Source organism: Eutrema salsugineum, unplaced genomic scaffold (genome assembly GCF_000478725.1).
Source record: "Eutrema salsugineum unplaced genomic scaffold, Eutsalg1_0 scaffold_9, whole genome shotgun sequence".
Lineage (NCBI taxonomy): Eukaryota > Viridiplantae > Streptophyta > Magnoliopsida > Brassicales > Brassicaceae > Eutrema > Eutrema salsugineum.
In genome coordinates, this window is record NW_006256342.1 from 7542763 (window position 1) to 7566730 (window position 23968).

The 23968-nt window shown below is 37.3% G+C and overlaps 1 protein-coding gene and 1 pseudogene across 1 annotated transcript; one reads left to right on the forward strand and one right to left on the reverse strand.

Moving 5' to 3' along the window:
• Positions 1–3324: 3324 nt before the first annotated feature.
• LOC18008454 lies at positions 3325–7603 on the forward strand (annotated as a pseudogene).
• A 485-nt stretch (positions 7604–8088) lies between these two features.
• LOC18008740 (probable acyl-activating enzyme 12, peroxisomal) lies at positions 8089–10642 on the reverse strand. Its single transcript, XM_006391260.2, has 3 exons — positions 10443–10642; positions 9383–10239; positions 8089–8852 (listed from the first exon to the last, which is right to left on the reverse strand). The coding sequence occupies exons 1-3, from the start codon at positions 10638–10640 to the stop codon at positions 8159–8161; spliced, it is 1749 nt and encodes a 582-aa protein (XP_006391322.1). The 5' UTR covers positions 10641–10642; the 3' UTR covers positions 8089–8158.
• Positions 10643–23968: the final 13326 nt, after the last annotated feature.

Genomic DNA, 23968 nt, shown 5'->3' on the forward strand with positions numbered 1-23968 from the left:
TTCGGTCCGCACAAATCGCGGGCTAAACACCTAGTACTAATAAAAGTTGAATCTAAATGTTTATAAGGGTGTCCACATAGGATTTAAGAAATCAATTTAATTGGTCCACATCAACATTCAAAAATAAGGAAAGTTTACAAATTATAATATTATTGTTGAAAAAAAGAAATTAAGAAAGTGTCCACATAAGATTTAAAAAATCAATTTTATTGGTCCACATCAATATTTAAAATTAAGAAAAATTTACAAATTGTAATATTATTGCTAAAAAAAAAATTAAGAAAATTTATTGGTCCAATAAAAATTTTTTATTGGTCCACCTCAACACTGAAAATTAAAATATGTTTGTATAAATTTTTTATTGATCCACCTCAACTTTGAAAATTGAGAATTTTCCAAATTCTATTATTGTTTTTAAAATTATTAAAAGTAAAGAAATTATATATAAAATTTATATTAATAATAAAAACTAAAATAAATAATATTAAAATAAGGAAATTAAAAAGGTATCCATATAGGATTTTAAAAAATCAATTTTATTGGTCCACATCAATATTCAAAATTAAAGAAATTTTAAAAATTGTAATATTATTGCTGAAAAAAAAATTAAGAAAGTTTATTGGACCAATAGAAACATTTTTTTATTAGTCCACCTCAACACTGAAAATTGAAAAATGTGTGTATAAATTTTTTATTGGTCCATCTCAACATTGATAATTGAAAATTTTCCAAATTCTATTATTGTTTTTAAAATTATTAAAAGTAAAGAAATAATATATAAAATTAATATTAATAATAAAAAACTAAAATAAAAAAATTTAAAATAGGAAAATTTTAATTTAAATTAGATATATACACACATATTTAGAGACTCTTACATTAGCATCCAATTTTTTTGTCATATTATTATAATAATTTTTAAGTTTTTTTTCTTGTGTGTGCAACCATGTAAAATAAACAAAAACAAAAGATAGAGTAAGGTTTCACTAAAAAATGAGTCATTACAACGTAAAAGAACTAACTTGACTAAACTATATGTTTAACTATTAGCTAAATTACAAAGAATATAATGGAAGAAGATATAAACAAAACCACTACAACAAACTTGACCAAACTATATGTTTAATTATTTATAAAGAATATAATGAAAGAAGATATAAACAAAGACACTACAAGCTGCTTTAATATTAAAAAAGAAACCGTAAAATCTCCAAAGCTTGGCCACCAAATTTAAGAAGAATGATAAATTTCAAGCAATCTGAAAAACATGTCAAGTGATTGATACTCGACACTTTTGAAAAACCAAGCACTGAAATAGAGAAAAGAACATAACATCTGAATGGGTTTTAACAATCTAATCTGAACCACAAAAATAACAATTAGCTGACCAAGCAGCACTGAATGTATTAGGTAAGCCTCAAAACAATGAGGAGAGGCTAAAATCACTTGCCATAACATGCCTCCTGTGAGATATTCCAGTTTTGATTTCTAAATATATTACTAATAAAAGTTAAAGTTATATGTCTCTAAGAATGTCCATATATGATTTAAAAGTTCAATTCTATTGGTCCACATCGATATTTAAAATTAAGAAATTTCTAAATTTTAAAATTATATTGTTAACAAACAAATATATTTTTTTAAAAAAAGTTGAAGCTATATGACTCTAAAGACATCCACATAAAATTAAATTAATTTTTTTTATAAATTATAAAATTACTTTGTTAATACAAAATAATATAGGAAAAATTGTTAATTAAAATTATTCTATTATTAATGATTTAAAATATTCTATTATTAATGACACTTAAAGCTATATTATTTTCAAGGCATCCACATCAGCATTTAAAAATTCATATATATTAGTATATATCAAAATTATAAATTAAAAAAAGTTTCATAATTCTAATATTATGGTTAAAAAATATATTAAAAAATAAAGAAATCTCTATTAACAAAAAAAAACCAACATGATATTAAAATCTCCATTATCACAGTTTAAATCACAAATTTAATTTATTATCTATAAAAAATATATGCTACTTATACAACTTTAAGTTACTTGATTTTAAAGCTTTTCATATAGAATTTCAAATAACTAATATTTATGATTTATATTCATCTAATTTTTTTCACATACGCAAACCATATCATCTAAATATGTAATATATTATGCGAAAATATGTAATATTTTTTTCTCATGTAATATATTATGCAAAAATGATCAAAAATTTTACATTTTTTATATTCAATTTGGAATTCAATAGATTAATGTAGAAGTTATTAGTTTTGAGTTGTTCAATTTGTTATTTTATTTTTATAAATTTGTATGTATTAAATTGTACTGGTTTTGTCCTACTTAATTACAATTAGAAGTGAGAATGAATATGATGAAATCGAATATAATCATACAAAAATTATTAAAATAAATAAATATGATAGATTCATTGAAAAAACAGATATAACAAGAATAAAAATGAAGAAGATGAAAAAAAAATTTTATTCTTATTAGAAAAGATGACGTATAATCATTGAAAAATTATTTAAAAGTTTACACTACCAATTGACAAAAATATATTTATTTACAAATTTTGTGTGATTTTATTCATTTCATTTTCAATAATTGTTTTAGTTTCAAATTTAAAGCTGTTATTAATCTCAAAGCAAATATTTTATTTAATAGTATATTTTTTAAAGTAATATATCAAAATAAAAATTTGTATTTGTTAAACAAGAGAAGAAAAAAGATTAAATTTTGATTTTTTATTATTATTTTTAAGAACATATATATAATTAAAATAAAAGTGAAAATGATGGAAAAAATTATCTTCTTGATTTAAAGAAGTGAATGTATAATATTTTATTATCATGTTAATATGATGTTTAAAAAGTAACATTTGATTAATTTGTAAAAATTTTAGTTGGTTTTGGTATATTAACTTATAAGTGTTTGACCAAATAATACATTTTTGAAATATGATATACTGTATATAGATTCAAAACAAAACCGTTCAAACATCACAATTTACATAAAAATTATCAAATCAACACTATTATATTTTAATATATTATTAAAACACTAATATATACAATTTATATCTTAATAAATATAATTAATTGCATATAATTTTTATCAACAAAATATCCACGCGTAGCGTGGACGCAAAATCTAGTAAATAAAATAAAAACCCTAACCTCTTCGTCCATGTATTCGAAACTGACTGGTTTTCTCTAACTTTAAAAATCCTTTTCTCTCAACGCAATTCGGAAGAACCTTGCTCTCTGCTTGTATACTTGATTCATCAGAAACTTTGAAGGAAGTAAATGTATTATTTGCTGACTCTCTTGGCTCGAAAGGGTATGGGACGGTGTGGACCGCCGCTCACTTGCCAGGTCGCCTCAAGAAGTCTCATTACACCGCCTCTAACATCCCCAAAACAGTTGATCTTATATTAATGTTTCCTGAGATACCAATGACATTGAGATTGTCAGGTCAACTTCTACTTGGGGTCAAGCGAATATATTCAAAGCAAGTCGATTATCTTTTCTGTGACTGTAATCTCTTTATCACTTGTTCAGCCAAGTATTTCCTTTCTACTCAAGTCGACTTGCCAAAGGATGCTAGGCAGTCCCCGGTTGAGTCTGTGACTTTGCCTCATACACTAAACTTAGACGATTTCGACTTAGAAGAATACACACTCGAGGAAGGATTTGATAATCATCTTTGGAGTAAGGAAGATCTCATTCTGACAGATCAAAATGCTACTGGCATTGATCCTTATGTTGCTGTTAGAGGTGAAAGCCGACCTCGAGTTCTTCCGAACTAGGGGCTGCAAGGATGGGAGATCAGCTGACCTCTCGGATGATTGAGGTGAGTTCAAAGGTTCGGAGGACTCTTGGCGATCTCCAGGAAGAATCCGGTGAAAGGAGGAAGATGAAACATCTTCGGAAGAGGAATTGGCAAACATTTCGATCAAAGGAAGAGAAATTTGAAGAAAAGATTGAAGAACAGTTTGAATGAAGATCAAAAAATTCAAGAAGATTGGATGAACAGATTGGAAAATTCAAACGAGATGGCCGAATGGATGAAGGATGATCGGAAAAATAAAGGAAATCGAAAGAAAAACCAAGGAAACTAAGAGCATCTCCATTGGAGTCTTTTAAAGGGGTTCATAGAATTTAAAATACAGAAAAAAAAACAAGCAAAGGTTCTTGAGGCTGTTATTTAAGAACCTCATATAAGAGAGGTTCAACACCTGTCTAATTTTTATTGGTCTAAAAATTAAATCAGATAATTAAATTATATTAAAATAATAATATTTTAATTTTAAGAACCTCCTTTTGGGGTTCAGACTGAGGAGATGGTCTAAAAATTAGAGAGAGAAACAAAATTAGAGAAAAGGGAGAGGGGCGTACCTTTTTTATATGCGGAGGAAGAAATGAGGAATGTGAAGTGGACCTCAAGTTATAAAGGGGGAATAGTAATCATGCCTCGATTTGCGTAATGGTTCGGATTTCATGCGCCTCACTAAATTAGAGTTTAGAGGAAAGCTCTGTGGAAGCCGAACTCGATTTGTAACCAGAACCAAAGACCGAACCATAATAAGTTTGTCAAAGAACAATCTCTTTCTCCGAACTGAGAGGGGGCTAACTGTTAGAGGTGAAAACCGCACTTCCAGTTTTCTCCAGTACAAACCGAGATCGGCGTAGTTGAGCCTGGTTAACGATGATAATACACCATGAGAATCAGACCAGGTGAACTCCTGGGCCGACCAAAGCCCGTAAACATTAAGTCGGTGGAAACCTCCTAAAGGAATAAGAAAAGTTTTCACCTTCGACCCGGAGAAAAGGAAACTCTTTAAGATCCCATATCAGGGAAGAACTCCTCTGAAACCGACTTAGAAAATATATAAAAGGGAATAGGAATCGACACCAAAGACACACAAGAATCCAAGAGACCTAGATATTAAGAGCTAAGGATATTTTAAGCACTTTGTTCTTTAAGTTGTAGTTCGTTCACGACCAGCTTGGAAACGAACTCAGTTGTATTTTTCTTCGATTTGATATTAATAAAACCGAACTTCGATCTAAATTAATGGTATACCCCTTTGTGTGATATTACATATCAACAGTTGCTATAACATTTGATGAGGTGAGGCCCATGCTTGTGTCTTGATTCTGATTAACCGGTTTTTATTTCTCCTAGAGAACTTGTAATTGAACGAAAGTATGTATGTCTTTCTTAGAGGACATCTTTCCACAATGTACTCTGATGGGTGTCGAGTGAGTCTCTTCATGACCTAATTCTTTCTGTTCAAGAATATGATTTTCTTAATGTTATCTATTTTTTATTATTATTTAAGTGGCCAGTCTACAGTACCTGTTAGTGGCCATCCAGGAGATACTGATGTTGAAATGGCTTTTGAGGCAGAACCAAACAATGAGCCTAGAGACTTCAATGTTAATCTAGATACTAGAACCTATGTTCCTCGTAACTTGACAGAAATGCTCGATTCCAGCCCCGAGAGAAGCTATGCCAATTCTTCTCCAAGTGTTCCCGAGATTGAGATAAGGCGTGAGGCTGCACATGATTTAAGCCCTCCCACCATTAGCTGAAGAACAACAGAATGGCAGAGTTGAACGCACTGAATCGTTAGATGAAACTTTGAATGACAAGGAACACACTATGCCTAATATCGATGAAGAAATGTTAAATTCTAGAGGACATTCGACGTTTGAGCTTCGCTCAAGATCTCCAGGTTTTGCTGGTTCTGAGGAAGAACGTGAAAATTTTGGTGAGTAAAACAAAAGAGTCTGATTATTTATGCTTAACCATTATGTATGTCCTATCTTGTTAGTTTATTTAGGGTGCAAAAGGCTGATACTTTAGATAAACAAAAATTACTGAAATTAATTTATTCATTTGGATTCTTCTAGAAATTTACCATTTAGGTTGGATTTGAGTTCCTCTAAATTTTAATGTAACCCACATAATAATTGGGGAAAAACAATTACGCTAGAAATTGTTACTTCAACAAAGACGAGGATTAATTTGAAGTAAATAGGTCAACTCCACTTATTTTTATTCTGCTCATATTATTCCTCTGATTATTTCTATTTACAACCATTTTCCACTCTTAATATATTTGTTTTGTTTTGATGTTAAGTGCATCCATCACCTCAAATGGCTCTTCAGCCAATTCCTCCCCCACCACCACAAGCAAGGCCAATGGAAGAGGAGGCACTATAAAAAGGTCATAGTGATAAATAACAGGTATAATAAAGTTTCCACTACCTCATGTGACTTTTGTTATTTTATCACCTGTTGCATACTGATCTATGAATTTGCACAGGAACATGAGACATACGCTTGAGGATCCTAGTGAAACTCTTCGTAAGAGAAAGGAGCTGGCTTCAACTGAAGTACATAACTGGAGAACCAATAACCAGCCAAAGAAGGATCAAATTCTCAATGAGCCCATGTTTACTGGTAATGTTCCAGTTATTCTTTCCTTTCGTTTTTGACAGTTTTACCTTCTTTTGCGTTTTCTTTTTTAAAAAAAAACGTTTATTACCTGTATGCAGACTACTCAGATGTTTTAGGCCGCTTATTTGGAAAGCAATGTGTAGCTTCAAAATCATATCATGCTGTTTCGGATGAACCTGCATCTGTATCCCTCCTACTCGAGAAGCTGAAACAGAAGTTAACCCGACTGCTTCATTTCCACCATCTACAAATCCAGAAAGTACAGTTCATTTGTCTCTTCTTCAGCAAACTGTCCAAGAATCTGCGCATGCAGAGTCTGTAGCAAGAGATACAAAATCTCCTCCGTCATTTCACAATGATGACACAGGAATCGAACCTTAAAGGAATGATGGTTACCATGAGTACATGCCGTCACCACCTCCTTGTAGAACTGATGACTTCACCACACAGCCTGGAATTTGGGAAACAGAGTCTTATAGAACAGAACCTTCAACTTCCACATATGCAGCACAGCAGCAGCTACTCTTGAAATGGCAGAAGAGGCTTTTTCTAGCGTTTTTCACATGTTTAGTTTTTCCGGTTCTTGGTGCTTTGCTCATTAGCATTGATAGCAATACCATTTGCATGTGTCATACAGGAACTTTATTCCTGGATGTAGGTGTGAGATCACTAGCTAGTCAAGATTCTGATAATTTGACAGGGAGAGCGAGGTATAAAGATTTCAAGATCCATGCAGCTTTTAAGAGCCTAGTGTTTCTTTTCTACCTTGTAACAAATTCTTTTTTTTTTTTTCTTGTAACACATTCATTGAACATTGCAGAGCCTTGGCTCAGTATCTTAAGGGACATTCTTCAAAAAGTCCCACTTCAAGCTATCATTCTGGAGATTTGAGTTTGGGCAAGATCTTGGCAGGAAAGACAAGGAAGCTACGTCTTCAATCATCAAGCCAGATATACTCCCATTAACCCATTAGGAACGGTGTTCAGTGGCCTTCAAATGTTCTTCAAGACGCTGGTACTGAAGTATAGAGGACTTATAGATGTGCAACAGGACCAACCAAATAGCGATGTCACTCTCAAGTTGATGCCTGCCATTTTTATAAAAAACTGTGAATGAAAACAGTGTTGACTATATTTTTATTATGTGTACATTTAACATAGATTCTAGACGAGGAAATAGTCATTCTTAATATGTTGAACCCTAGTTTGTTTACATATTTTGACTGTAGAAGTAAAGCTTTTATTGAGAACAAGAAAATAAAATGAATTCGTATTTATGAAATAAGTATAGCACCATGTCAATATTACAATATATTAATACATTATCACTCCACTCTTTTGTTTTTGGTAAAATGTTAAATTTATACACTCTTTTATTCTTTTTTTTTATAAAGTTTTTGACTAAAAACGTAGATATTAAAAATAAAATAAATAAAAACACCGTCTTTTATATTTTTAACCATTTCATTTACATTTTCGACACCAAAAAAATTTATTTTCTGTTAATTACTTAATTGTTGTTTTGAATTTTTAGTTACATAATGGAGAATTGTTTTTTTTTTTTTTGGTTTAGAGAAATTTATTTATTATTAATGAATGGAGCATAAAACTAGGCCACAACTTTGAGTTGTCAACTACACATGTTTAAAGACTCGTAGATGCATACAGAAACTCAAAGTCGAGAAGTAAGGCAATCACCATTAAATTCCTCTTCGTGCTGTTGAATTTTCTTGGAACTGACATCATCGACAACCAAACTTTTAGCCATATCTCTGAGCTTAGGCTTAAGGATCTTCCCGTTGCCGTTCTTTGGCAGTTCTTCCATGAACATGACCTTCCTCGGACACATAAATCGAGGCAGGTTCTCACGGCAATACTCAATCAAATCTCTTTCTTTGGTCACCAATTTATCTTCACGATATCCTTGATTAGTCTCACCCTTTTCTAGAACAACGAAAGCACACGGGGTTTCTCCCCACACAGGATGAGGCATGGCGACCACCGCGGCCTCAAGAATTTTATGGTGCTTGTAAAGAACATTCTCGACTTCAACACTGCTTATGTTTTCGCCTCCCGAGATGATGATGTCTTTTGACCTATCTTTGATCTCTATGTGCCCATCAGAATGAATCACACCCATGTCCCCCGTGTTGAGCCATCCGTGTTTAAACGCTTCAAATGTCGCTTTAGGATTCTTCAGATACCCTTTCATTACGCTGCTTCCCTTGATGACAATCTCTCCCATCGTCTTCCCGTCGCGTGGGACACTCTCTTGAGTTTTTGTGTTCTTCACGTCAACTTCAGCTAGGCTTAAGATACTTACCCCTTGCCTTCCCTTCAGCTTCATCATTTGATGCTCGGGTAGCCTGTTTCAATTGAATAATAGAGTTATTAAATTAATCTTAATAAGAATATGGTTTTATATAAAAAAAAAAAATCAACACTTTTAGATTTTATAATCATTTTTTCCATAACGGGAATATATCTTGGACTGAAATCTAAACAAATCCTCTAAGCATGTAAAAATGGTTTTTTTCGTGTTGTCAAAGAGTTGAACTATGTAAATTCTTGCATTTAAAATTCCTATGCCTAAATAGATCCCAATTATACATCTCTTCCACCCAAAGAAACCACTGGACCACACATTTTTTGGTCAGTTATATCCTTTTTTGAAAACAAAACTTTTCCTTTGTGGTAAATGTTACGTATGAAAGTCGAAGGTCACTAGTTCAACTCCACTTGGGAGTGGTTATTTACACCTTAACCGTTGTATTATCAACAGCTGGCCCCGGAGGACATTATGGACCAAATGTCCCGAACTTCCATTGTTTAAAAAAAAAATGTGAAACTTGATAGCGTAAATATAGAGGTATAAAGCGATAACAACAACTGTTACCTGTTCCATTCTTCTTGCCACTCACAAAAGAGAGCTGGACCGGTGGCCTCCGTAAGCCCATAGGCATGCATTACTTGAAACCCCAGACGCTGAACTTTAGTAACAAGTGCACCGGGAGGCGATGAACCTCCGGTAAGCACCTGAACCGGTCCTGACCTCTTTGATAGATCAAGCGGTTTTCCTTGCAGGAGAATATTGAAGACCGTAGGAACACAACACATATGCGTCACGCGATGCAATGCTATGTTCTTAAAGATCTTTGGGGCAGTCACGTGCCTGATACACACGTTGGTGCCCCCACGCGCTGCCACTGCCCACGTCAGAGTCCATCCATTGCAATGAAACATAGGCAGAGTCCAAAGGTAGACCGGACATGTCCCCATTCCCCAACCCATAATCGCGCTCAAAGAGCTCAAATATGCTCCGCGGTGACTAACCACCACACCTTTAGGGTCGGCCGTGGTACCAGACGTGTAGTTCAACGAGATTGGATCATGCTCGTTTTGAATACGAAACATACGTGCTACCAACGAGGATGTAGTTTTTCCCCTACGAATGAGATCTTCATAGTCTAACTCCTTGGTCGAACCCCTTTTAGTGAAATTGGTCGACTCGTCTTGAATGAATATGATAATCAGGTTTAATGAGTCATCATATGGTAGTAGATGGAGGATTTCTCGAAGCAGAGGCTCAAAGTTACGGTCTATGAATAATATCTTGGGCTGGGCATGGCCAAGGATTGCGGCAATGGATTTAGCATCTAGACGGGTGTTTATAGGATTGAGGACAGCTCCAGCCATGGGAACGGCAAAGTGCATCTCATACATGGCCGGTATGTTTGGGGCCAGAACAGACACCTAAACCCAAAATTATCACATATTACAAAACTTTTAATAACACCCTACAATTAATATTTTTTCTACATTGTTAATTTGTATTGAAGAAAAATGTATGTAGACCAAATACTAACGAAAATGGTTTGACAGAGGCGAGCTCGAAAACAAAAATAAAGACAAAAACAATTATGTAGAGGCGAAAACAAGAGAGAGTAGTGACATACTACATCGTTCTTCGCAATCTTAAGAGACAGGAGGGAAGCGGCAAGACGACAGCAACGGTCATAGGTCTCAGGCCAAGTGAAATGAGTTTCTTCATAGATTATGGAAGTTCGATTTGGATAACATTCTGAAGCTCTCTTCAAGAACGTTATGGGTGTTAGAGGAACATTGTTTGCTTCACATAACGCCAGATTATCCATCTTCTTCGTCTTCTTCGTGTGTGTATGTTATGTTTGTGTGTTTGTGTGAGGGAAGAGGGATGTGCAAACATATATTATATATAGGAAAATATAAGAGATTCCCCAACATGTGGTTCTATAATAAGATGGAAAGTTGACTTTCACGTGGAAATAAATGTGGCTGATAAGTGATAACAGACTAACAGTAATATAAAATGATCCATCGGCTCGACCAAAAACAAAAAATATGATCTGTCGCTTCATATTAGAGCAATGATCTGATGCTTTCATGGATCCCTTATCTTCATTCTATGTGGCCATGTATCAATAATTTTAGTAATATCCGCCTGTCACGTTTTTCATGTCAAATATTATCTTCTTTTATTTGTAATCACAAATCGTTTTATACAGTTTTGTACCACTTGGAAACTCTTTAAATCAAAAAATTATTTCCATGAGTGTCTGCACTTTGCAATAGTAGACATTTGCTAATCAAAAACTATTATCATAAATATAAACATAATTTTACAAAAAAATTCACAAAAATATACTAAAATAAATATTTTGAAAATGTAAGAGTAGTAATACGGGAACTAACACAGAACACAACACGGGGATTTTCTCTTCAAAGATATTTCACTAGTAAATCTGTTTGTAACTTACAAGTATACAGAACCCGATTTAGAGCAACCTCAAAACACACCTTGATTTGCTACACTAGTCTCACTTTTTCTTGAATCGATACGTGATTCAAGAACCTCTCACCCAAATCCCTTAGCACACTAGCTCACAAAAACTCTCACAGATTTTCGCTCACCCTTTGCTAAATATTCTCTCAGTTGTGTTACCGCCCTACATAGCTCTAACACGCCTATTTATACTCAATAGGACTTGCGGCTGATCCTCGCCTAGATTCTCCTTCTGATTACACCAAATCTTCATGAGAATCTTCACCTTCCTTATCTTCTCCTAAGATAGAGGAAACTTGATATTTTCTTCAAAGATCCTCCAAGATACTCCAAGCTTCCTATCCACGTCAGCTTCTCGTCTCTTGAAGTGTCCAGCACGTCCTGCAGCTCCAGCTCAGCTTCCAGCTCACCTCCACGTGTATAGATTGCTACGCAAGTCTTCCCGTGTCAGTTCCAGAGCTAGTCGGACTGCTACACGTGCTGCTCCAGCCTTGTTTGCATCTTCAATCTCCCCTTTTTAGCATATGTGCTCCACAAGTACCTATTCAGGAAATCGAGACCAAACAAGCAACAACCAACATACTACAAGCCACACAATTCTGGGAATGATTCCAAAAACAAAATCCGATTAACCAAAAGAGACTCCAATAAACCAATGGAGTGTCAAGTCTTATCATAACCGAGTTCAAAGAGATACGAAATAAAACATAAAGCACAATGTCTTAAAACACTCTCTCCTTACTCCCCCAGAATTCGAAAAACCCCCAAAATAAACCCAAACAAAAACTCCCCCATAGTTCATGCATCCACCGATTTCAATCTTCTCCCCCTGCTTGTGAGCACAGATGTTAAAAATACTCGATGAGCAAACATAATTTGAAGGTTTAGATAGGGTCTAAGTGGGTTTACCTGTGACTGCTGCGCGTAGCATGGCCGTTACTACCCCGAGTTGCTCAAGAACTGATGCCACATCTTCAAGAGCTGTCCTGATTCCCTCTGCATCAGCTGGAGCCTCAGGCACTCGAATCACTCATAGACTCACGCTGTTGACTCCTTCAGTTGGTATCTCTGGTTGAGCAGTTGCTGTAGACCGCAGATTCGTCTTAGGCTGATGAGACGTTGATGCTGATGTAGTCTTCTTCCGGGCCTCTTTCTTCTCCTTTCCCTTAGTCCTCACCTCTGTAGCAGCAGCTGCGGCTTCTTTCTTGAGAAATGTCTCTCCGCTTCGTGGATCTTTCTTGTACTTTGTTGGAAAGATCCACATCTCTCCTTCTTCAAGCTGCAGGATCAACTGTCTCTTGATGACCTTGCTGATGAGACAGGGAAACATCAGCAATCTTCGATCTCCTCTGATCACTTTGCTCAGATCGAGCATCTGCTGGAAGATCATCCGTCCTATGTTTACTTTGACTCCGTGTGCCAGTTTGTAGACCAGTCTAGCTCGTTCTTCGGAGATATAATGCTTATTTGTTGACGGCACCCAATTGTACGACGCAATAACCATCAGAGCGGCTATCCTGGGTGGAAAATCCCTCGAAGTAAGCTCAGACCAAACAGACTGATGCCCTTGAGACAGATACTTCGATACCTCGGAGATTGGCACAAGATCTGCCTCTGCTTTTTTCTTCCTCTCTGCCTCAGACAGAGGCTCACGACGAAGAGTCTCGTTGATGATTCTTGGCGAGATCCGGACCTTTGCTCCCCTGATTCTCACCACAAACACCTGTGATGGGTCACTTGGTGTCTCAGATGGTAGTCCGGCGTAGAACTCCAGCACCACCTTACTCATGTAAGGTTCGAGCTCCGTTACTGACCATCGCATCCCACTTTGAAGAAGTACCTCATGATACTTCCACTCATCAGCCTCATCCACATCAACCACTAGTTCACACCAGATGTGACGATCCTTGAACAGCTTGATTCGTTCATCAGACACAGCTTTCTTTTTGCTCCGGAGATTCGCCTTCTTCTTTTTCTGTTTCTTGACATGACTCGACTCAGCCTCTGGACCAGGAGCGGCTGGAGATTGCTCAGTCCTTGGCTCGGAGGACTCTGCAGAGGTGGCTCTTTTCTTTTCTTTTCGAGCTTTCTTTGCCACTGGAACTGGCACAATCGCCAAACTCCGTTTTCTTCCGACCTCATCAATCTGCTCCTGAACCGACATCTCCTCCGGTAGCTCGTCGGTCTAGGACGGCAAATCTCTTCCTTCGTCGTCCTCAAGAATCTCCTTATCGTTGCCCACGGGATCAGCTGCTGTCTGAGTTTCCCATTCCGCCTCTTCGTTCTCTCGCAACTGTTTGGCTTCTTGCATCTCAGTTGCTGCTTCTGGGCTTTCTTCCTTCTCTACTTCAGGCTCATCCATGGCCTCTCGTTCCTCCTCTTGTGCCACCGATTCGACCTGGACTTCGTCGGGAAGCTGATTTTCATCTGGGGATTTGGTCGAGGAATTTCCGCCCTCATCTGCTGTAGCGAATGACTCGCTCTCGCTTTTGGCCCCCGTTCCAGCCTCTATTCCTCCCTTGCTCTGAGTCACCGGCAGATTCTAATCTTCTCCACTCGATTCATCGATTAAGTGAGGAGACGAAGCATCACCTGTTGCATGTGCCATCTTTGACTTTGATTTCTTTCCGATGAGCCCTCTTTGTGTTGCAGACACCATTTTATTCACCGATCTGGACCAAGATGCTTTGAATTGAATCACACAAGTTCTCTGCACCTAGGGTTTTTGAACAGTTCGATGTAGCGTCTCTTTCTCTTCCTCTCCGCAAATATAGCAACATCGCTTCGATTTCCCTCTCCTTATTTGATTTTCCTTTTTTTTCATGGGCTGCTGTTGGGCCTGTTTACATGAGCATCATTTGTCCACGGCCCACTTCCTGCTTAACCATGACAAGTCTTTTTCTAGCACAAGAACATCCATTAGTACATCACAAGGAACACGACAGTCATTGACACATTTAAACCGAAGAATTTTGTGATGGCTAACATGAATAGTAACCGTTCACCTCATCACACCTCAACTAGCTTTTGAAAACAGTTTTTGCTTATTTACCCAGATTCACAGATGACACACAAGCTGATTCAGCACATGACTCGAATGATCACTCCGATTCTTCTTGATTCTTTGTACCTTGCCAGGTTTGATACTGAGACTAGCTTTCACACTATCTTGTCTTTATCACGCTCTTCATCAGTTTTCAACCTTTATTCAGCAAGAGAGAACCTTAGGTACTTGTCACAGTGTATTTTTTATTGGATACACTGTGACTTGGCAGCTTCCTTTATTTTTCTGCCTTGGGTTTTTCTTTGATCTTTGGACAGGTCTTCTTTTTGATGTAAGACCTATCTCTGAAGTATAGATTATCCTGTAGCTCAGTCTTATCATTGCGATTTCTCAAAGACCGACTTACATTGCTTTCAGGCTGTTTGGTTCTCTCTGTGAAACCTGCACTGATGTCAAGACATGACGACAAGATAGGTAGCTCTTTTTCTCCGACCTTTAACCCTCAAGGCTGAATCGAAACGTTATGATCATCCTGAGCCTGTACCTGTATCAGTTCTGCACATCTCAAAACACTTGTTAAATTCCACAAACACCAATTGCATTTCTTAAGGTGACATAACGATTAAAGTCCAGTGGTTTTGTGAATAAATCAGCCAGTTGAGATTCAGTGACAACATGCTCGATCACTACCTGTTTTCCTTCCACTAGCTCACGGATAAAGTGGTGTCTTATGTCGATGTGCTTGGTCCTTGAGTGTTGTACTGGGTTCTTGGAAATGCTTATAGCACTCTTGTTGTCACAGTACACAAGAAGTGGACCTGAATCCATTCCATAGTCAGCGGACATCTACTTCATCCACAGTAGTTGGCTACAACAGCTCCCCATGGCAATGTATTCTGCTTCAGCAGTAGAGAGGGACACTGAGTTTTGCTTTTTGCTGAGCCACGAGATGAGGTTGTTTCCGAGAAAGAAACACCCACCACTGGTGCTTTTCCTGTCATCAGCACTTCCTGTCCAATCTGCATCACATTATCCCACTAGGTTCTGATTCGATCCTTTTGAGTACCAGATGCCTAACTCAACTGTGCCCTTGACGTACTTGATGATCCTCTTTACCGCCTCAAGATGCGATTGCTTAGGTTTAGCTTGGTACCTAGCACAGATGCCAACACTCAGGCACAGATCTGGTCTGCTTGCCGTGAGATAGAGGAGACTCCCAATCATTCCTCTATACAAGGTTGGATCGACACTTGCTCCCTCATCATCTCGCGTGAGGCTGGTGGTTGTGCTCATTGGAGTCTTTGCTTCTTTGGCTGAATCAAGCTTGAATCTCTTCAAGAGATTTCTGGCATAGGTGCTTTGTGATATGAAAACACCTTCCGCAGATTGTGTGATCTGAAGTCCCAAAAAGTAATTGAGCTCTCCCACCATACTCATCTCAAACTCACTCGTCATGCTTGCAACAAAGGCATCAACTAGCTCTTGAGAGGTTCCTCCAAAAATTATGTCATCCACATAGATCTGAACAACCATAATCTTATCCTTTTTCTCTAGTATGAACATGGTTTTATCCACACTGCCTCTCATGTAACCCTCGTGAACTAGGAAGCTCGTCAGTCGTTCGTACCAGGCTCTGGGTGCCTGCTTCAGTCCATACAATGCTTTCTTGAGCTTGTACACATGAGTTGGATTGCCTGCATCTTCGAACCCTTTCGGCTGCTCCACATACACCTCCTCCTGAATCAGACCATTCAGAAAAGCACTCTTGACATCCATCTGATATACCCTGAAGTTAAGTATGCATGCCATTCCCAGAAAGAGTCTGATTGACTCAAGACGTGCCACAGGTGCAAATGTCTCTTCAAAATCCACCCCTTCTACTTGAGAGTACCCCTGAACCACTAGACGAGCTTTGTTTCGAACCACTGCTCCATTATCATCAATTTTATTCTTGAAGATCCACTTGGTTCCCACAATGTTGCAATCCATCGGTCGTGGCACTAGTTCCCACACGTCATTTCGAACAAACTGCTCGAGTTCTTGTTCCATGGCAACAATCCAGAACTCATCCTGCAACGCTTGTCTGTGATCTTTCGGTTCAATCACTGACACAAAGCAGGAATATAGCACCATCTCAGAGAACTTCCCAACCATTTTCTTGACATCTAGTTGAATGCCATGAGTCTTCCTCCCTTCATTCACCTCACCGATGATATCTGAGGCTGAATGATTCCGATGAACTTGTTTTGTGTTCTCCTGAGTCCCGATCTGAGGCTCTTCGGTTGACACATATGGCTGTTGCATCGCCTCTGCTGGCTGTGATACCCGATCACCTTCATCACCTTCAGAATCACTCCCGATCAGAGGCTTCTCCCATTCCATCTGAGCATAGTCATCGAACACCACATTTACTGATTCAACCAGAACCTTTGTCCTCATGTTGAACACACGAAAGGCTGAGCTATGACCTGAGTAGCCCAGAAAAATTCCTTCATCACTCCTTGAATCAAACTTCCCAAGATGATCCTTGTCATTCAAGATGTAGCACCTGCACCCAAAGACATGAAAGTAACTTACGTTAGGCGTCTTTCCTTTCCACAGTTTATAAGGATTTTTCGATGTTCCCTTTCGCATGTACACCCGATTGATTATGTAACACGCTGTGCTGACTGCTTCTGCCCAAAAACGTTTTGGAACTTGATTCCCATAAATCATCGCACGAGCCATCTCCTGAAGTGTTCGATTCTTCCGTTCCACTACACCGTTTTGTTGTGGAGTTCTGGGTGCAGCAAACTGATGTGCTATTCCATGACTTTCACAGAACAACTTCATGAACTCGTTCTGAAACTCTCCCCCATGATCACTCCTGACTCGTTTGATTGAACTTCGTTCATTCATGAGTTGTAAAGCCCAGATTCTTAAGCTATCCGCCGTGTCAGACTTTTCTCGGAGAAACCTAACCCATGTGAATCTGGTGAAATCGTCAACCAGCACAAACACATACTTTTTACCTCCCAAACTCTCTGTCTGAACTGGCCCCATCAGATCCATGTGAACTAGATCAAGTGGTGCTTTGGATTGTACGTCAGGTACTCGTTTGTGTTGGACTTTCACCTGTTTGCCTTGGTTACATGCTCCACACATAAACTTATCTCCTCCCTTGATCTTTGAAACTCCTCTAATGCTCTCCTTTGAGATGAGATCATTGAGATTCCTGATGTTCATGTGTCCGAGTCGCTGGTGCCACAGCTGCAGATTATCACAGGCAGTAAAACAGCTCATAACCGACCCTGACTTGTTCCACATGTAGCAATTGTTGCCTGATCTTTCTCCAGCTAGGATAATTTGTCCATCATCATTCATTGCTCTGCATCCTTTGTTGGTGAATATCACAAGTAGCCCTTCATCACACAGTTGACTTATGCTAATAAGATTCGCCTTAAGTCCCTGTACTAAGTACACATTGACTAGATCAGGCTGACCTTCGTCTTTTGTAATGCCTTTTCCTTGTATGGCACCGACACTTCCATCACCAAACGTGACTCTTCCTCCCTTAATCTTCTTAACATTTTGGAGGTAGCTTCGGTTTCCAGTCATGTGCCGTGAGCAGCCACTATCGAAGTACCAAGGCTCTGACTCGTCTTCGTTGCTCTCAACTTGGGCCATGTTGCACTTGAATCCATTCCACAGCATTGACATTGGATCATCCCTGAAAGATCTCTTAACAGTGAATTCTCTTGGCTTGAAAGAATTCTTCTTCTGTTGTCCCTTAGGTTCGAATCGCAAATCCTCTTTCCTGAGCCAGACTTGATTCGTGGGTCCATTCCAACTGAACTTACGTTGTTTCATTAGTTTCTGAACCCTGTTTCATCTGCTGTAGCAGTATGCCTTGATATGTCCGATCTTGCCACAGTAATAGCACTCTCGTCTTTTTCGCAGTTTGGTGACAGATCTTTGATCTTCAGGCCGGTTGTATCCTGATGAAACAAACTTGATTTCATCTGAGCTCTTCTGTTCCCTTCCACTGTACCCCAATCCATGCTTTGTATTGGCTTGACATCCGTAGCTCAGGATCTTGTCTAGTTGCTTGGTTCCTGCGAACATCTGAATCTGCTTCTTTAGCTGATCTAGTTCAGACTCCAGCTTCTCCGATATCTGCTTTTCAACCTTTAAATGCTGCCTCAGACCTTCAGCTTTGTTGGCTAACTCCAGATTCTCCTTGATCAGATTGACACTTCCCTGGCCAAGTGTATTTGCTGCTTCGAGATCTTTGCTGAGCTTGTCTACTAGTACAGACAGTCTCTGGTTTTCTTTCTTCAATTCACTGTTTTCTTGGTTGAGACTAACCAGGACATGACGTACTTCCTTGTAGCTGCTCATGAGATCATCCTCCTTTTCTTCTTCAGGCTCTGACTCAGACTCCTGTCCCTCCTCAATTTCAGCGATCCCGATAAACGTCACGAAGTTGTTTGTCTCTTCGACTGAGTCATCCTCTTAATCATCATCCGATTCTTCATCAGCCAACATGGACTTTTCCTTCCTGCGATTTTGATCATTGACACATTCCAGCAGAGTGTGTCCAAATCCTTTGCAGCCATAGCACTAAATCTCCCGTCGCTTGATAGTCGGGCAGTCATTCTTGAAATGTCCATATCCCTTGCACTCATGACACTGCGCCTCACTTTTTCTGTTAGACTTGTCCCCTTCAGTTGTCTTCTTGAAGGAGGCAACCTTCTTCTGAGGTTTCCCAGTTTTCCGCAAAGCACGATCAAACCTCCGAACCAGAAGACTTATGGGATCGTCTTCCTCATCTTCAGTGATACGGTTTTCACACTGTAGAGCTAGACTTTTAGGCTTCTTCAGACTGTCTAGCTCCATCTCATGAGCTTTCAGCATGCCTACAAGTTCACTGAATGGCATGTTCTCTGTGTTACTGGACACACTGAGTGCTGACTTGTACCCCATAAACCTCGATGGCCGACACCTCAAGAATTTCTTCACCAGCTTCTCATCCTTGTATTTTTTGCCTAACACCGCTGCTTCTTGTGCCAGAGCACTCAGTTTCGAACTGAATTCAGAGATGGTTTCATCCTCCTCCATCTTTAGATTCTCAAAGCGAGAAGCAAGCATGTCCTTTCTGGAGTTTTGAACCTTTGTTGTTCCTTCGTACTGCATCTGAAGTATGTCCCATGCTTCTTTGGCAGTCTCAACACCTTGAATCAGCTCAAATGTCTTTCTTGATATGTTGGTGTGAATAGTAGTCAGCGCCCTTGAATTGTACTTCGCTCTTTTTGACTCCTCTTCAGTCCAACTTTCTTCTGGTTTTGGATGAAAGACTCCGTTGGCATCAGCTACCAGTGGTTCTTCCCATTTATCTGTTACTGCCTTCCATGCCAGTGGATCAATCCCTTTGATCATGGATCTGATCCTAGCTTTCCAAAACCTGTATTTCCCATCATCCAGGATGATCCTGGAGTTGTTCACCATTTCCTTATAGCTCTCCATTTTCTCCGCAGGATCTCACCTGTTTGTAATACACACAGATGACCGTTCTGATACCAAATGAAAATGTAAGAGTAGTAATACGGGAACTAACACAGAACACAACACAGGGATTTTCTCTTCAAAGATATTTCACTAGTAAATCTGTTTGTAACTTACAAGTATACAGAACCCGATTTAGAGTAACCTCAAGACACACCTTGATTTGCTACACTAGTCTCACTTGTTCTTGAATCGATACGTGATTCAAGAACCTCTCACCCAAATCCCTTAGCACACTAGCTCACAAAAACTCTCACAGATTTTCGCTCACCCTTTGCTAAATATTCTCTCAGTTGTGTTACCGCCCTACATAGCTCTAACACGCCTATTTATACTCAATAGGACTTGCGGCTGATCCTCGCCTAGATTCTACTTCTGATTACACCAAATCTTCATGAGAATCTTCACCTTCCTTATCTTCTCCTAAGATAGAGGAAACTTGATATTTTCTTCAAAGATCCTCCAAGATACTCCAAGCTTCCTATCCACGTCAGCTTCTCGTCTCTTGAAGTGTCCTGCACATCCTGCAGCTCCAGCTCAGCTTCCAGCTCACCTCCACGTGTATAGATTGCTACGCAAGTCTTCCCGTGTCAGTTCCAGAGCTAGTCAGACTGCTACACGTGCTGCTCCAGCCTTGTTTGCATCTTCATATTTTTCTCCTCACACTATCAGATCAAATTGTAATTCTATATACTTTATATAGTTTCGTTTTTTAGGGGAGTAGTCTCATGATGCACATGTATATGAAATCGTGAAGTCTCGGAAAACGTGATATGTGGATTGGTGGAGTATTTTCCAAAAAAAAAAAATTGAGAAACAAAAAAGACAAGTTTTAACACGTCGAAACGTGAAAGACTCGAAAGTGAAATAGGCTAGTGACACTGGGTTCCAAAAAAGGGTGAATTCACTAAGTTTCAATCGATTTAAAGGACATTTTAATGGATAGACACTACAAGAAATCAGGTGAATTTCCTACCACATCATCCGTCGGGAAATTGTCGGAAACGACACCACCCGGCGAGTTTCCGAGAAACAGGTATTTGTCGGAATACCAACCTCGGAAAGAAATAATTATCGGAAATTCATCGCAAAATTTCTAAGAAACAGAATTTTCGGTAAATATTGTCGGAACATAGTTGGAAATTATTGTTTGAAATTCATCGCAAAATATCCCGACTAATACTGCCGTCGAAAAGTTTTTGAGATATTTCCGAGAATTTTTTTCTGATTAATTTCCGACGAAGTTTTTTTCTCGCCAATATCTTCGTATTGTGACAAACTTCCGACAAACCACAAAATTTCTCTGAATATCTTCGGAATCTAGTCGGAAATCTTCCAATAAAATTATTCCTCGAAAATGTTCTTAGGAAATTCACCTGATTTCTTGTAGTGAGAGAACAAAAAATACCAGGAAGAGGAAGACATGGCCATAAAGTGGTTGGAAGAGGGTGAGACTACCTAAACAAGACATAAGCCTATAAATACTTTTTTCATCTTGTTAGACATAATCTTAACACATCAGTCCCCAAATATAGTTTCATAATCTTTTATTGTTGATTCTAAAAACTTTAAGTAGAAGATCTCGGTTTTGTACTACTAAAACATGTCAAAATACCATGGAAATATCGGTTGGGAATTGGTGGAAAAATACTGTTCCCACTTGTTTTTCCAACGAAACTGAAATAGTGGGAAATAGTTCATTACAAATTTAAATGGTTGGAATTATCCGTCCAATATATTCATCACTAAAACAATCAGAAATCAATTGATAAATTTTCAGGAATTATCCACATATATTTCCGACAACTATTGTGTCTGAAATCTGGTCCAACGGTTTTACCATCACGCTTTCTATTGCTTTCCCACAGCTATCCCCACAATTCTCCAACCAACATTTTAACTTTTACCCACAGGTTTTCGACTAACTTTTCTAGCAGATTTCCCACCTTTTCATATTATATATAAATCCAAATTTTTAATATTATAATAATTATGTTATATAAAATGAAAATTAAAATTTAAAAGGTAAAATTCTACATGAAATCAAAATAAGTTTTCATACACCACATAAGACCAAAATGTTAACTTAGACATTAGACAACAAAGTCTTCAACAAAAAACCACACATAAAACCAAAACCAATTATAATTTTTAGTCGCACCTTGGGTTGAATTTGCATCGTCTTCCTGCTACAATTCGGGAAATTTATCAAGCATCCACTTTACGAAGCACACACAAAAGTCAACACACAACGCAATGTGAGTATTTATTTTGTGAATCGGAAACTTCTAATTATGAGATAAAAAGTTAAGTCACAAAACATGAACTTTATTCACCCTATTCCCGTTTTCTTGTACATAGATCCTTATTCTCCTCAGGTGAAATTAGATAAGTTGTGAAATTCACGAGTTGTGAAAATCAGAAGTTGTGAAATTATTTTGAGACAAAAAAGTCAGTATTATTTAGAACAGAACGGAGTTTTGATGAGAAACTTCAAATATTTGCAGGTACACCGTACACCTAATGGAATTCCTAATGAAAAAGTGATCGTAGTTATAGGAGATAAAAAGTCAATATATTTTAAATGGAATGTACAATTTATTCAACTAAAAATATTGTTACAAATGATGTACACTTTTAATCTGAAAGTTTATAGAGATAAAATTTAATAGATTTTGCCTGAGGCAAAAACTTCAAAATTTTGTAGTAAAATTTAATGAGAAAACTCTAAACATTCGAACACAACTCTTAATCTGAAATATTTACAGAACTTTCAACTATCGAACAGAAACCTTAAACAGAAACTCAAAACCGAATTACTAAATATTTACCCATCGATGCACTAAACAATATGCAACCATCGAAGTTCACCCAAATATGCAGACTCGTAGAAAAGGTAAAGGGAATCAGATTCATAGATATTTTTTTTAACACTGATACAAATTATGAGAACTATTAAAAGGATAATTTTATAATGGATAATGTTACCTGTTTCATTAGAAATTATGTCTACGGTGAAAGGTTCCATTTGCACCACGTTGAAGATTTCTTTATATGCTGGGCATCTTAATAAAAAAACAGTAATGAACTGTTTGATCAACCAATTGACTAAGGAAGTTTCTACAACATAGATATTACACAAATGAAGAAAAAAAAGAAGAGATTACACCAATATGAAATATGCAAACTTTTGACAAAGCAAAAGGGAATCAATCAACAAATATATTAAAAATCAATGTGTAAACTACAGAAATTTGATTAACACCTAAATAAAAAAGGAAATTAAAGATTTCAGAAGATGAAATTTTTTTAATGGAATTTACAAATGGCCGAACATATATCTTACCAAAATTTCGGTGGGTTTCTTTATTATACATCTGGTCAGATAACAAACCACTGGTTGGAGGGAAAACTTTTTATAATACAAGTATACAGTAAAAGGAAAAAAACAGAAGATTTGTTAGGCAGTTGGTTGAAGCGAGAGTTCCTTTGCCTCATTTAAAAATGTACCACAAAAAGAGGGGCATAGCTATTGGACCACAAATTATTTAGTGAAACTATGAATAATTTTATAATTAGCAATAAATTTTAGGTCGGATTTCGGATCCTAATCAACTTGTCAAATTTTAGCAACTCTTCAAATGGATACATCCATCAAATGCCAACACTATCGTATAGTGTCCATACAAATCAATTTATTGGTTTATCGTTCACATGCCTTCGTAATTGAAGGGGACAAATCAATTTATTGGTTTTCGTAATTGGTTTATCGTTTAATGAACATGTAATCTGAATGTGTACTACTTATTTATATAGAGATCATATACCAACACATCAAATTCGTATTATTGAGTTACGCAAGTACGATGTGAAATACAATATATACTAGGTGGTAGCCTGCACCATGTGCGGGCGGAAATATGTTAAAAATGAATATTTTACTTGTTCTAAAAGTGATGATCAAATACTCTAATTTTTTTTATAAATTTAAACAGTTAATATTGATGGATAAAAAGATCGTATTTAACTGTTTAATTTAAACAGGCAAAAAAATTAATACTGTGAATAATTTACATAATACTATCGAACGTGAAAATAAGAAAACTTGTAAC

What these genes read in the sequence shown, in the direction of transcription:
- LOC18008740 (XM_006391260.2), bottom strand. Translation starts at nt 10,640, where the DNA reads ATGGATAATCTGGCGTTATGTGAAGCAAACAATGTTCCTCTAACACCC. An exon ending in AGATTGCGAAGAACGATGTA is followed by an intron (nt 10,240 to 10,442) that starts GTATGTCACTAC and finishes TTTTGGGTTTAG; the next exon opens with GTGTCTGTTCTGGCCCCAAA. An exon ending in TGGCAAGAAGAATGGAACAG is followed by an intron (nt 8,853 to 9,382) that starts GTAACAGTTGTT and finishes CAATTGAAACAG; the next exon opens with GCTACCCGAGCATCAAATGA.